The sequence below is a fragment of the Aethalodelphis obliquidens genome, unplaced genomic scaffold (genome assembly GCF_003676395.1).
Source record: "Aethalodelphis obliquidens isolate GAN/ISIS:26980383/991018 unplaced genomic scaffold, ASM367639v1 scaffold10, whole genome shotgun sequence".
NCBI classification, from domain to species: Eukaryota; Metazoa; Chordata; class Mammalia; order Artiodactyla; family Delphinidae; genus Aethalodelphis; species Aethalodelphis obliquidens.
In genome coordinates, this window is record NW_020837954.1 from 45,747,032 (window position 1) to 45,763,091 (window position 16,060).

At 39.5% G+C, this 16,060-nt stretch overlaps 1 protein-coding gene across 2 annotated transcripts in view; it reads left to right on the forward strand.

The window, feature by feature from the left end:
- The window catches only part of PSEN1 (presenilin 1), a 78,649-nt gene that overhangs the window by 6,567 nt on the left and 56,022 nt on the right, over positions 1-16,060 (forward strand). The window contains exons 2-3 of one of the 2 annotated variants that reach the window (XM_027111700.1): positions 1,999-2,080; positions 2,173-2,312. In XM_027111700.1, the coding sequence (XP_026967501.1) occupies positions 2,226-2,312 (87 nt within the window). In that variant the 5' untranslated portion in view covers positions 1,999-2,080; positions 2,173-2,225. The remainder of the gene's footprint in view (positions 1-1,998; positions 2,081-2,172; positions 2,313-16,060) is intronic. The other variant, XM_027111701.1, reaches the window with a different exon arrangement.

The window sequence follows — 16,060 nt, forward strand, 5'->3', positions numbered from 1 at the left end:
GCTGTACTAAATGTTTTTGTGAAAAAGAAGGGAATAATATGTGCTGTGTTGCTGATCATTAATGCTACATTAATGTTAAATGTTCAATTAGATAGTCAACTTTTAAAAATATAGAAGCATAGGTCAGGACATTTACTTTCAATGCTTTGAAAATATAACTGTTCTATTGGAATCCACCTCCCTTTTGGGTAAGCTAACATACATATTGCCAAACCCTAAATATAGGTTTACACCCACAAAAATCTATTTGACTTTTTTAATTGAAGTATATAGGAATGTGCACAGATCGTAGGTGTACAACTCAGTGAATTTTCACAGACTGAAACCTCTGTGTAACTAGCACCCAGATCAAGAAACAAAGCATTACCAATACCCCCAGAAGCTTCTTGTGTACCCCCTTCCAGTGATTAACCCCCATAAAAGTAACTATTGAATCTATTCTTAATTTTAATTCATTTTATTTTTAAAACAAATTAACATTATATATTTAAAACAGAATTGCATAAGTACATCATGTTTAGTTAATATTAATTAGCAATCCTCTGATCTCATACCAGCTAACTATGGGCTGAAGTTGGAGGGGAGGAGAAAGGTAGGCACAGTATTTATTTATTTTATTATTATTATTTTTTAAATATTTATTTATTTATTTGGTTGTGCTGGGTCTTAGTTGCAGCAGGCGGGCTCCTTAGTTGTGGCTGATGGGCTCCTTAGTTGTGGCTCACCCGGCTCTTTAGTTGTGGCATGCGAACTCTTAGCTGCAGCATGCATGTGGGATCTAGTTCCCTGACCAGGGATCAAACATGGGCCCCCTGTGGAGCGCGGAGTCTTAACCACTGTGTTACCAGGGAAGTCCCAGGCACGGTATTTAAAAGCGTGTAGGATAGGGACTTCTCTGGCAGTCTGGTGGTTAAGACTCTGCGCTTCCACCTCAGGGAGCGGGAGTTTGATCCCTGGTGGAGCAATTAAGATCCTGCATGCCGCATGGCGTGGCCAAAAAAAGAAAAAAGCATGTAGGATAAAAGGGAAAGCATACCTTGATTAAGAATTTGTCATGATTTGAATGATCCAAATATAGGTCATTAAAGGTTAATTGGAAGTCAATACCTTTACTAGAGGAAAAAGTTGCTTTATGTGTTTTTGATGAAAAAATCATTAGAATAAGAAAGTAGAATATTTAGAGTGTAGAAGTTCCTGAAGTTAAAAGTAAAAATGAAACAAGACATTAACGAAATGCTTTCATGTAAATATGTACATGGTAATGTTTTGGATACTATAAGTGAATTAGAATACTGCTTAGGTATGCAAACAGATTTTTTTCCTTCTATATTTCTGAAGACTTTCAGTGAAAAGCATAGTTGAAGTCATAAGGAATCGGCTGATGGAAATTCAGGTAGACAGGCAAATGAGAATGTGGCCCCCAGGAGGCTGAAGTGTGGGAGACAGAATGATGTGTGTAAGCAAGGCTGTGCCAGGAGGCAGAGTAGAGGCTGGGAGTTAGGAGTCTGCGATTTTGGTCCTGGTCTGCCCAGTTGTGTGCTTTTAAGCAAGTCACTCAACTTGGGTGCCCTTTTGCTTTTGTAAAATAGATATGTTACCTGTTTACCCTGTCTTGGGTCATTGTGGTAAAGAAAAAAAATGAGATGATAAAAAGAAATTTTTCAAAATTAAAAGCACTAGACAAATAATTTTATGGTGATGTAAATTAGGTTGGATTGGAAGAGGGATGTTGATGAGAACATTCTTTAAGATCATTTAACTCCCTTTGCTCTAGATCTGAAATCATTAGATATCATTCTGATTGAAACTATATGGTTTCTCAAGTAGATCTACTCATTACCAAGAGGTATCTTGAGCTGACAAAAGTTTGTCAGTTGAGGGTCCTGGCAAATTAATACATTACTGGTTTACAAATTAGTCTTATAAGTATTTAATTGGTGTGAATGGATTTACTAGGATTTGACCAACTCTGGGTAACCCAGTAAAATTCTATTTCAGACCTAATCCAGGAGCCTGCAAGTGACAGCAGCCTGTGAGGTCCTTAGAAAGCTTGGCCTGGAGGATAACACATGAAAGAAAGGTTTGTTTTTGGTGAAAGTAACTTATGAAAGTGTTTCAAAATAAAAGTATAACTGTAATGCACAAAAGACTGTTTTCTTTTTCCCTTTTCAGAACCCCAAGAGGCTCTGTTTTCTGTGAAAAAGTATTTCTATACAGCTGCTCCAATGACAGAGTTACCTGCACCCTTGTCCTACTTCCAGAATGCACAGATGTCCGAGGACAACCACCTGAGCAATACTGTACGTAGCCAGGTACAGTGTCAACCTCTACAACTGCCCTTTCAGACTGTGGATTCAGTGACCACCCTCCCTCGCCTCCAGGAGAGGCTCAGGGGGCTGAGCAGGCTTTCTCTACTTTATCAAATTTACATATTTGCTGAACTTCAAATAAGGGAAAGCATTGTACCATTTGGTGCAGGGGACACAAGGCTGTGTGAGACTTGGGTGTTGATACAGTTCCTCCCTGGCTCAGGCATCACCTCCTCCTCTGAGGCCTTTTCCAACTTCCCCGGCTATTTATTATTTTACCTAGCTTGCTCTTATTCTTCTATGAGCTGAGTACATTTTATTTACTTTTAGTTTTTCAGTGCCTAGCCTGGTTCTTTTATTTTTTTTCTTTCTTAATTTTTTTTCTTTTTTAATATATTTTTGGCTGTGTTGGGTCTTCCTTGCTGCATGCAGGCTTTCTCTAGTTGTGGCGAGCGGGGGCTACTCTTCGTGCAGTGCACGGGCTTCTCATTGCAGTGGCTTCTCTTGTTGTGGAACACAGGCTCGAGGTGTCTGGGCTTCAGTAGTTGCAGCACACGGGCTCAGTAGTTGCAGCACACGGGCTCTGGAGCACAGGCTCAGTAGTTATGGCTCGCAGGCTCTAAGGCGCACGGGCTTCAGTAGTTGTAGTGTGTGGGCTCTAGAGCACAGGCTCAGTAGTTGTGGTGCACGGGCTTAGTTGCTCCGCAGCATGTGGGATCTTCCTGGATCAGGGCTTGCACCCGTGTCCCCTGCATCGGCAGGCGGATTCTTAACCACTGCGCCACCAGGGAAGACCCTAGCCTGGTTCTTGACAGTGCTCAGTAAATGCTCATTGACTGAATGATGAATGCAGGGCTAAGGGTAGAAGCCCTAGGATAGGTCAAAGGAGAGAATCAGGAAAGGGGTGTAGTCAGTGGCATGGGACACAGACACTTCACTGGCTATACACACAGACCAGAGCTGCCTGCCACTCTGTTAGCTAACCATTACAGGTTGAAGGCAGTCCACAGATGGCTTGTGAGATGGCTGGGGCATCAGCCGCATTTTTAGAGGTGGAGACAGAATGGGGAAAGCCACAAGGCCAACTGTAAGCTATGCTGGATGCAGGGGATGGGGGGCAGAGGGCAGACTTTCCTCTATTAGAACCAGAGGGCAGAACCAGTGATAGAAGGAAACAGGTTCTGGATCAGTAAAAAGAAATTTCCTCACAAGTACTTTACGTCTGAAAGAGCATAGACTGCCTTGTGGGCTAGTGTGTGCATGTCACTAAAAGCAGTTACGGAGGCTGGAAGACTACCAGCCAGATCTGCAGAGGGTTAGTTCGTGGAATGAGCCGTGAACTAGAGCACTAGGTGGCCTGGAAGTTCCCTTCACACTCCAAAGATTTAGGATTCCAATTCAGGGTCAAAACGTGGGAGGAGGGCTTCACAAAGTAAACTTTGATGGGTGCGTAGGATTAGAATAGAGCAAATTGGGAAGTCATTACTGAGAGAAGAAATAACACTAGTGGAGGAAGAATTTTCCTACCATATCAATTGACAGGGGACTCTATCTGGAGATACGTCAGCAGAGGCAGATGACACTGTATTGCTAGAGCATTTTTAAACAAGTGAAATCAAGTTAAAATGAATTTCAAGGGACGCCCTGAAAGAGAACATCTGAGGGGTTGGGGGAGGGAAGAGGGGCTGTCGCGTCTGGTGCCTGGGCGGGTGTTTAACAAGCAGTGGTACGAAGGACTGATTTTTCTGACAGCACTCCTGCTCCTCTGCTGTGTGTCAGCAGCTTGACTTACTCCTTTTTGCTGTTCCCCAGGAATGGCCTTTTGAAAAGATAGGCTGGGCAGGATTATAAAGTTCTTGGGGTACAGGCTGTGAAAGTTTGGATGCTACAGACTTTGTACTCATTTTCAAACTGTTACTTCAGAGGAGAGAGGGGAAAAGTGGGAACAGTTGACGTAGGTCTCTGGGTGCCCCTTCCTTAACCAGAGCATCTCCTATTTTATCTGTTGTACATATTGATCTTCTGTGGATCCCTTTGAACAAAAGATTCCACAGGTAAGAAGTTAAATGTCACTCATCTGCCCCAAACCCTCCAAAGGCATCTCATCTCAGAATAAAATCTAGTCTCTGAGGTTTAAACTGTCCCCTCCCCTACCCTCTGTTGTCTCTCACCATCTTCCCCCTCCCTCACTGCTTCCTCTGGGCCCTGGATTCTCCTCCCACTCTTCTCCCTGGCTCTCTTCAGTTCCTTCAGGCCACCTCCTGAGTCACCTTATCAGTGAGGCCATGCCTTCCTTCCCTGCCACCCGGCACTCCCTGTACCCTTCCTTGGCTTTACTTGTGCGTAGCACTTACCAGTGTTCCTAACATACTGTGTAGTTAGATATGATTTGCTTACCTGCTTCCCTCCAAGAACAGTGCTTGGCACATAGGAAGCTCTCCACTGTTGGTGTAATATTGTTTATATACCTCACACTCAGGTTTTGTGGGGCTTTCCTGGTATTTTTTACTGCCTTTTTTTTTTTTTTAACACCTCAGTGACTGATAAATTGAAAAAAGGGTAGCTCTAGAGGAGGTACAAATGATGTAGGATTGTTATTGATAATTACATGTGTTCATGGTCTAATTTTAGCAAGTCTTAGCAAGTCGTGTTCTCAGTGGTACCTTCCAGATCTATTAGGGCACCATTGTCTAGAAAATCAGGCCTAGTTTATTTGTTTACTTTTGCCTCTGCTGTTGATAATGTGATGTTAATTGAGTTTATCTTTTATCTCCTTAAAAATATCTTCTATAGCTTATGAAGATCTTATGCATGCATTCTTATATTTTCCAGTTACCACAAGATAGGTATTATTGCCATTTTACAGTTAAAATGCTTGTCCAAGACCACATAGAAAGTTAAATAACAGACCTGGAACTTAAAACTGTGCTTTCTAATCCCAAACTCGCTCCAGTATTTCTTCTGTTCTTCCAACGGTCTCATACCCCAGAAAAATGTTGTAATACTGAAAAGAGATATTGTATGAAAAAATGCTGGGGAAGAAAAATACGAAGTCTATTCATTTTGCACTAACGTACTTTAAAAAACCCCAAAGAACGAGGAAAAGAATCTCATCGTTATGTTTTTTAGCTATAAAGAAGCCATTGTTTAAGTATATGCTCTGGTTGGTTATGAAAAAATGGGGGTAGGTCCAGATTTAAATTGGACATAGAAGACTGTTTTTGCAGATTAATTGAAAGCAGCTCTTTTATTTCTGCTGTTGGATAGTGGAGTTGTTAAATACAAGTACCCGAAGACAAGCCTCTAAAGGCACAAAAAGTCCTTATCAGGCTTATTTCTTCTTTATTTGCTCAGGACTAGTTTAGAGGAATTAAAAGGAAATTGACAGATGTGGAAAGTGTGAATCTTTCCACACTACTCAGGAGAGGAAACTCTCATGTTGAATGTCTTCAGTGTGTTGGACTCTGTGCTAGGTGCTGTGACAAACATTATGTAGTTTTAGGGCCTGGCATTTTGGGGATGTTTATCATAAATGAGCAGATTTTCCTTTTTCCTCTGTCTTCTCCTCCTTTGAATAGCTACTCTAGTGAAGTGCTTATCTGTATGACTCTATATTCTAGAGTACTCAAACATGCTATTTTGCAGTAGATATTACAAAAAGAAAATTCATTTAAAAATATTTTTGAAACCAGAAGGAGAGTGAATATCTTCCCTACAGACTAGGTAAAGATCAGTGTAAAGAAGTGGAGCCTCTGTTCCTTTCCTCTACTCAGTATCTCCCTCCACAGTCAGGAGCATCCCAAGTCTTGAATTCATATCATGGGGCAGTGCTTTGAGTTTGGGAAAGAAGTGAGAGGTTAACTGGGTATTCAGAATTGTCCAAGAACACTGATGAATTGGCATTTAGGACTTGTGGCTGAATGAGATGTAAACAGGTTCCTCAGAAGGAAGAACTAAGTTTGATCCACTTGTAATTTGAAGTAGCTATGTGTAAGTTTGGTTTAATTCAGCTAATTTCTTAGTACCTCATTTTTCCCATCTGTAAAATTAGCTGATTTGCTAAATAAATTCTCTTCCAGAAGCTTTGTTGTGACCAGAAGTTAGGGTGGCCAGCTACCCCAGTGTGCCTGAGACTGAGAGGTTCCTGGAAGGCAAGACTTTCAGTTTTAAAACTGGGGCAGTCCTGAGAAAATAGGATCAAGTTGGTTACCCTGTAAGAAGTATAATGAAATTGAAACCATTTTGGATCTGATTAACCAAATCGTACTCAATTAGATGACTTCTCTTGTGTAACTTCAAGTATTGTTACATGATATATTGTTAGTGTTAAGTAGAAGATAACATTTAAAGCATTTTTCTCTTTCCAAAGGTCAAATGTTGCCGGTGGCTTTATTCTTCAACCCTTAGCAGATACAGTCAGGGCAGCCTTAGCCCAGAAAATAGGTTTTCCTTTTGTAGGCTGCTATAGATAATCTCATTCACAGTGAAGGGATTTGAAGTTTATGAGATTAGTCAGAGAGCTGAAAAATAGTGGGCTTCTTTTAATCCGAATATTTATTTCTTAACTTTTTATTACATAATATTTTAAGCATATAGAGAAAATATGGCAAATAATATAATGAGCACCCATGTACCTGCCACCCAACTTTATTAAACTTTAACATATTGTCTTTTTTTTTAATTGCATCATTTTGTTGTTGAGGTAAAATTTATAAATAATGAAATATGTAGATCCGAAATGTATAATTCAATGGATTTTTAAAAATACGTATACCTGTATAACCAACATGACAATCGAGTTATAAAACATTTACATTACCTCAGAAAGTACTTTTGTGGTCCATTATAGTCAGTTCCTACCCACCATAGACAATCATCATTTTGATTTCTTCCTTTTTCTTTCTTTTTTAACTTTTATTTTATATTGGAGTATAGTTGATTAACAATGTTGTGTTAGTTTCAGGTATATGGCAAAGTGATTCAGTTATGCATATACATGTATTTCTTCTTTTTCAAATTCTTTTCCCATTTAGGTTATTACAAAATACTGAGCAGAGTTCCCCGTGCTATACAGTTATATATATAGCACAGGAAACTCTACTGTATAGCATATTGTCTTATTTGCTGTGTGTACTTTTTTTTTACTAAGTTTTTTCTGTTCCTGTTATATATTGATTGTACACTAAATGAAATCGTAACCAAACAAGACAAAATTTTGCATTTAATTTGGAAAGATAGTCTAGTTATACAAAAGAAATTACAGATAAAATTGAAGCACCTCTCCCACATTCCCCTTCTTCTCCCTAGTAGTTACTATCCTGAATTTGGAGTTTGTCATGCTTACTATAAATATTTATGAACATAAACAATATTGAATATTATATAATATTACTTTGCATGTTTTAAAACTTTATATAGAGTGTGTGTGTGTAAAAGTTGTAGAAGAAAGTTCCCACTTTCTTTTTTAATTAATTTATTTTTGGCTATGTTGGGTCTTCGTTGCTGCACGTGGGCTTTCTCTAGTTGTGGCGAGCAGGGGCTACTCTTCATTGCGGTACGCTGACTTCTCGTTTTGGTGGCTTCTCTTCTTGTGGAGCAGGGGCTGTAGACGTGCAGGCTTCAGTAGTTGTGGCACACGGGCTCAGTAGCTGTGGCTCACGGGCTCTAGAGCACAGGCTCAGCAGTTGTGGTGCACGGGCTTAGTTGCTCCGTGGCATGTGGGATCTTCCCAGACCAGGGGTTGAACCTGTGTCCCCTGCATTGGCAGGCAGATTCTTAACCACTGTGCCACCAGGGAAGCCCTTCCCACATTTTTGAAATTTGTATATGTAGATGTATGCTGCAGAAGACACATGTTTTGTGAATTTATATATAGGTGCATGTATCTCTAGTTCATTCATTTTATTTTGTGAATATATTAAAATCTATTCTAAATATTTGGTAGTTTCCAATTTTCACAGTAACCAACAATGTTACAGTGACATTCTAATTAATGAATCCTTCTGCACATGTGTGAGTTTCTCAAGGATCATTGCTGCGATTGGGTATAATGATCTTAAACTATATTTGAGATTGCCAGTATGCTCTCCAAGGTGGTTACACATCAAGAGTGTATGGCTGTTTGCATTCTTTTACATCCTTGCCAGTTCTTTTTTTTTTTTTTTTTTTTTTTTTTTTTTCGGGGCCCCCCCCTTCTGCGCCCCCCCGCCTCTCGGGGCCCCGGCCCCGGGCGCGCGGGTTGCGTTCTTTTACATCCTTGCCAGTTCTTTTTTTTTTTTTTTTTTTTTTTGCTTTACGCGGGCCCCTCACTGCTGCGGCCCCTCGCGTCTCGGGGCACAGGCTCCGGACGCGCAGGCTCAGCGGCCATGGCTTACGGGCCCAGCCGCTCCGCGGCATGCGGGATCCTCCCGGACCAGGGCACGAACCCGTGTCCCCCGCATCGGCAGGCGGACCTTCAACCACTGCACCACCAGGGAAGTCCATCCTTGCCAGTTCTTGATATTGTCTGACTTATTATGTGTCGGTTGGATGGGGTTTTTTTAAAAATAAATTTATTTATGTGTTTATTTAATTTTGGCTGCGTTGGGTCTTCGTTGCTGCATGTGGGCTTTCTCTAGTTGCGGAGAGTGGGGGCTACTCTTTGTTGAGGTGCGCAGCTTATTGCGGTGGCTTCTCGTTGCAGAGCACGGGCTCTAGGCATGCAGGCTTCAGTAGTTGTGGCACGTGGGCTCAGTAGTTGTAGCTCATAGGCTCTAGAGTGCAGGCTCAGTAGTTGTGGTGCACGGGCTTAGTTGCTCTGAGGCATGTGGGATCTTCCCGGACCAGGGCTCGAACCAGTGTCCCCTGCATTGGCAGGTGGATTCTTAACCACTGCGCCACTAGGGAAGCCCGGTTGGATGGGTTTGAAATATTATCTTATGTTATTTTAATTGTATTTCCCAAATTTCTAATAAAGTTGAGCTTTTTTTTTATTGGCCATTTGCATTTCTTCTTTTGTGAATTGCCTGTTCATGATCTTTATCCATTTTTCAATTGGTTATTTGTCTTTTTCTTACTGATTTTGTAGAAGTATATTTTTGGAGGGAGGAGGGATGCTAATCTCATGTTAGCTATATGCTTTTCAAATATTTTCTCCCATCTGTGGCTTCAGTGTGTTGATGGTGCCTAATTTAAATGTTTTAAGTAGGTGAATTATCCTTTCCTTTTAAAAACGAAAATTATTTGGTTTTTTTTCAATTAAAAATAGATTAAGAAAGATATTCAACACCCTGAATACAAAAAATACTTTTCCATATCCTATAAAGACAGACTGAACTGAAGTAAACTATACTGGAAACTGCTGTGTAGTCCAGCTAATGTTCAACTGTTCCAGTTATTGTTTTACACCCCTACCAGAAAAGTCTGACAAGGAAAAATGGGTGATTTTGGTGATTTTCCCCTTTTATTTTTTCCACATGTTCTATAATATAGTTATCTCATAATTTAAAAAGAAAGGTATTTTTAAAGGGGAAATTTTTTGAATGTAAAGAAAGGTCACAAAAGGACAATATGCTATCTGGGGAATATCTGTGGAAAGGGGAGAAGCATTCAAGGTGTCCATGATGACTGACAAACAGTAGTGGGAGAATTAGAGCAGCTGATGTAAAAGAAACTAAAAAAGCATGATAGCCTGGGGTCTTGGTAATTGGAGTTTATATTATGCCCTTGATAAAAGCTTCAGTTGTGTTTGTCAGTCTCCATTTTAAAAGACTGAAATGTTTACAGTGCACTATAGAAACTTTTCATTAAAAATATTGAGTTTTTGGACTTACACCTTAAGCAAGCTTTCATTTTCTAGAAAACTAGCTCATATAAAAATCTTAATTCCTGCTAATAACAGATGAGAGGAGTTACGTCGTTTTCACCTTTTCACTTTTTAGAATTTTTTACTTTTTTATGGTTGTTGACCCCATGTAGGCTGTAAAATCCCAAAAGGCAGAACTTCATTCGTGTTTCTCTGCTGACTTTAGAGTTTATTGATCACCCAGTATCTCTAAACCAGTTCAATACAAATATCCCTGCAAAAGAACAAAGCGGCTTTTGTTTTTTTCTCACATTAGCAAGAGAAAATTCAAAATTTTCTATCTGCAAATAGAAGTCTGAAGTGAATCTTCTCAGTTGCTTAAGGACTTCATCTTTCATGTGAGAGGGTGCTCTGGGCTCCCTGTGCTCTGGACACACTTCCTTAGCCATCTCACATCACTGCTGTTGCCACCATGTCATTATCTGCACTGCTGTCACCATGTGGGGCAGAGCTCCAGTTTTTATGTAGAACAGCTGTCAAACATTGGCATGTCACAAGAACCAAGTGGAGAATCCATTTTATTTATTTCTCCCTCAAGAGTGCGTGTCCTGATTCCTTAAGATGGCATTCAACCAAAAATTTTACTACTTTCCATTAGTTTACCCACCACCTCTAACTAGACGCTAGCATGGACTTCATGGGTTTTTTTGCCGTTGGTTGGCTATGTCTATAGGGACTGGAGACTGGAAGGTCGACTGACTAATGACAACTATTTCTGAGAAAGGGCAAAGCTTATAAGTTGTAAAATAATGGAAGTTCTTTGTTTTCTAAATGTATTTTGCAGGTAAGATATTAAAGTAGCTCTAAGAAGAACATTATTTGGGCCTTTTTCTATAGTTTGTGATCTGTCATCATCCTTTGGTTTACTTTTACTATACCTATTAATTTGTAAAGTTTTATTTTCTGGTGCAAAATTTTGATGGGTAGAGTTCATGTTTTGATTTGATGTAGATTTACAACTTTTATGTGGATTAGCTGAGACCTTTTTGCTTTTCTAATATACAAAGAAGTGATTTTTTTTGAAATAAGTCTAAAATTCATTTATATTGTTAATTAAGCCTTATAAAATGTATGTTACAGCAGTGACTTTCAAACCTTAGTGTGCATTGGAATCCCTGGAAGAATTGTTAGTACGAATTCTCTGGCCCCAAATCCAGAATTCCTGATTTTGTAGGCCTGGGATGGGGCCAGAGAATTTGCATTTCTGATCAATTCCCAGATCATGCCAATGCTTCTGGTCCAAGGGCCATAATTTGAGAACCACTATATTTGAATAAAGAATTAAAGGGAAAGTGACATTAGAGAAAAACAATTAGATTTATAAATTGAATACTCAGTGTTTTAATTCATATTAGTTTATTCTGACCCAAATTTTCTAGTCCTTAAGGAAATAAATGTCAACAGCCTTTTTGATTTAGAATAGAAAAAAAATCAGTCATTTGCTAACTAAAAAAGAAGCCTTAGGGCTTCCCTGCTGGCGCAGTGGTTGGGAGTCCGCCTGCCGGTGCAGGGGACACGGGTTCGAGCCCTGGTCCGGGAAGGTCCCACATGCCGCGGAGCAACTAAGCCTGTGTACCACAACTACTGGAAGCACCACAATGAAGAGTGGCCCCCGCTCGCCGCAACTAGAGAAGGCCCGCCTGCAGCAACAAAGACCCAACGCAGCCAAAAATAAATTAAAATAAAAAAAAAAAAGAAGCCTTAAAGTAGTAATCCATTGAAAGGTCAGTAATAATTCTCTATGTAAAGCAATTGCTGAAGAAGACATGTAAATCGTTACCTTCAGCTGCTAAATTTACAACATTAAAATGTGTCTGGTCTTTATAAAAGAAGGTCATCTGCAGTATCTTTTCTGAATTCAAAATATTAAATGCAGAGAACTTTATTAAGTTACTAGCAAATCATAAACTGGCAGAACTAACCCCCTCATTTTCTAGATGATAGTGGGTCACTTTTTTAAAGTGTGAGAAATCCTATAAAATTAAACAGAATGCAAACCTATAAGCTGTTTAAAGTGGTGATTAAGTACTTGGGACCTCGAGGAGAAAAAAAATAAATGAAAGGAGTGATCTAAATTTAAGCTGAATCGGGTCCACGGGCTCAATCAGCCTTTGGATGATGATGTTACTGTACTATTTATGGTAATGAATTTGTTTTCCCATTTATGCTGAAAGAAGGAGAAAGAGGAACGTAAAATCTTGGTGACCTCCAGAGGAACATGCTTGTTTTTGCATGAGAGTAAAGTTAGAAATCCTTGGCCCAGATCTTCATAGTTTGTTAAAAAAAAAAACCAACTCTAGGTTCAAGCCTAACACAACAGCACCATAAATGTTAAATATTATCTCTCACCAGTTATATCAACTGTTCAGGGAAATGACAGCCTTCCTTGATGACAGAGTGATGGTTAAAGCTCTAACTCTGGGCAATCACAAAACTTGGACAGGTGCTGGATGGAATTCTGCTTGCTGTTGGAAACATATTGCGTATGATTAATAAATATTTTCAAGTTTCCACATAACTTGCCAGTTCTTCAGTTAAGCTCCTCTTCTAGTTTTTCCTACAGTGCAGGGCTTAGGAGCCTCACAGTTCTATTTGTGGAAATCCAAACAATATGTATAAAGTCTTATAAGATTCATAGTTTTTCTTATAAATAAATATCCATCTTTAAGTAAATAATATGCAGATATATTTATATCAACATAATGGAATACAGTGTTAATTTTTACATGGGACTTATTACATGGGAATGTATACATGAAATAATATTCGATGAAAAAAGTAGGATGCAATATTTGTGAATGTTCACTGTAGCTATGTACCTATGTGTGTATGTTGAAAAACACTAGAATTTGAGATGTAAAAATGAGTTGTTTTCCTTATAAAATCATCTAAGTTCATATTCAGCAATACAAAATTATAAAATGAAGTGTGGCAAAACTGCCATGAACAAAGTCAAAAAACAAACTGGGCAAAGGCTTATAATGCCTAATGACAGATATATCTTAATATACGAAGAATTCTTATGAAGCCAAAAGGGACATAAACAACTCAGAAACAATATTACCAAAGGATACGAGCAATATATGTATATGGAGGAGGAAGAAGAAATATACATGGTAATAAATATATGAAAAGACTAGTTGATCAACCTTACTAGTAATGAGACATAGAAATGAAAACCTTTCATTTTTCACCTATCAGTGAGCAAGGCTTGATCCCCATTGCTACTAAAAGTGTGGGGAAATAGGCATTCTTGTTTGATGTTCACGGGAGTTAAATTTGTGTTTATTTGGAGGCAAGTTTTCAAGTGAGTCCACTACATATACATGCCTTTTGGAGATAATTTGGCAATTGAATCTAAAAAGGCATATACCTTGTGACCTGGCATTTCCACTTCTAGAAACTTGTCCTATAAAAACATTTCCATAAGAGTGCCAGGAAATATAGACAAGAATATTTATTGAAACATCATTTGTAACTGTGAGAATTTGGAGATAATCTCAGGCTTTTCTTATGTTTTACCCAGTCAGTAGTATAAGGTAATGGCGAATAGTAGGATCTTTTGGCTAAACTGTCCAAATTAGAATCTCTGCTCTAGAACTTCTTAGCTCTGGGATCTTTGGCACACTATCTGATCTCTCTGAGCGTCGATTTCTTTATCTGTTAATGAAGTTTAGAATATTAATAAACTCAGAGTTTTATTAGGATTAAATGAGACAACTCATCTGAAGTGCTTAGAGTGTCTTGCACATACATAGTCAATAAATGTTAGCAATTATTATCATAATTGTCATTATTACTGTGCCATTACTGTAGTGTTTAAGTTGAGGTATATTTACAAGTGTTGGTATAGAAAGGTATCTGACATATCATTAAGTGACAAAAGCAAATTGCAGAACACGGCTTTAAAAGTATCTGAAAGTACATCAGATTGCTCACCATGTTCATATTGTGGAACAGAGATTAGGAAGGACACTTAGTTTCTGTGTTATAAACACAAGTTGATAACACTTTTTAAAACTTCTAAAAATGTTTATAAACCGGGCTTCCTTGGTGGCGCAGTGGTTGCGAGTCCGCCTGCCGTTGCAGGGGACGCGGGTTCGTGCCCCGGTCCGGGAGGATCCCACGTGCCGCGGAGCGGCTGGGCCCGTGAGCCATGGCCGCTGAGGCTGCGCGTCCGGAGCCTGTGCTCTGCAACAGGAGAGGCCACAACAGTGTGAGGCCCGCGTACCGCAAAAAAAAAAAAAAAAAAAAAAAATGTTTATAAACCTTTGTTTATAATATTTCTTTTAACTACAGAAATAAAACTAAAAACCGGGGGCAGGCAGGCAGAAAACAAGGTTTTAAAAAAAAATGGGCAAGCCCTATGCTCTATTGAAAATACCTCCACAATTTTTGCTGCCTGAGAACTATCCCTGCCTGAGGGTCCACATGCTTTAGTGGCTCAACCTGTACTCACATCATGTTCTGAAGTGAGAGAAAGGAGAAAGAATTAAAATGAAGCCTCTTGACGTAATGGTGTAGGAGCTCTGGGGAATGTGGCTTCGTAGGAACTCACTTCCCACATCCTGGCCACTTCCCATAGGACCCTGCCCTCCCTGAAACTTACAACATTTATACAGTGAGTAATCCTTCCTCTGCCAATGAAATGAAATCATTTATAATGGCTACAACACTGGTTTTTCTGAATCTTAAATATAGCCTTTAAGGGCAGAACTGTGCAGGCTGTAAAAAGATCCTTGGTGGCCAGAGCATAGGGGGAAGGTGAGGGATCAGTAGGCAGAGAACAGAGGATTTTTAGGACCGTGGAACTATTCTATATGGTACTATGGTAGATGCATTTATTATGCATTCTTCAAAACCCACATAATGTACAATACCAAGAGTGAACCCTAAAACTAACTATGGAGTTTGGGTGATAATGAGGTGTCAGTGTAGATTTGTTGGTTGTAAAATGTACCACTTTAGTGTAGGTTGTTGATGGGGGAAGGCCGTGTGGGGCAAGGGGTGTAGGGTGTATGGGAACTCTTCGTACTTTCTGCCAAGTTTTGCCGTGAACCTAAAACTGCTCTAAAAAATAAAGTTGTTTTTTTTTAATTAAGAAAGAAATGAGCTACTAAGCCACACACACAAAGAGACCTTTATGTTCTTATCTTTTAGAAATATATACTAAAATATTTATGAAGGAAATGATACGTCCGAGTTTGCCTCAAAATAATACTGGGGGCAAAGTGGGTGGGAAAACAAACGGAATAAGATTAACCATGAGATGACAATAATTGAAGCTGGTAAAGTGCACGTGGGGCTTCATTATACACTTCTGACAGTATATGCTTTAACTTTTTCCATAGTAAAAAGTTTGTTTTTAATTAGCCTTAAAAATAATGCTAAGTCGTCATTCTAATATTTAGCCAAGATTTTTCATTTTGGAAATCCCTCAGTAGTTCTAGTGTCACCTTCCTAATGTGACAGTTTTCAAAGGCTCTACACACCTCTTTGAGAAAACACTTTTTTCTTAAACATTCACTTTTTAAAAAATTATTTATTTAGGGACTTCCCTGGTGGTGCAGTGGTTAAGAATCCGCCTGCCAATGCAGGGGACACGGGTTCAAGCCCTGGTCCAGGAGGATCCCACATGCTGCAGAGCATCTAAGCCTGTGCACCACAACTACTGAGCCTGCGCTCTAGAGCCCGCGAGCCACAACTACTGAGCCCGTGTGCCACAACTACTGAATCCTGCGCCCCTAGAGCCCGTGCTCCACAACAAGAGAAGCCACAGCAATGAAAAACCCTCACACCACAACGAAGAGTAGCCCCCACTCACTACAACTAGAGAAACCCCGTGCGTGGCAACCAAGACCCAGTGCAGCCATAAATGAATGAATGAATATATATATATATATATATA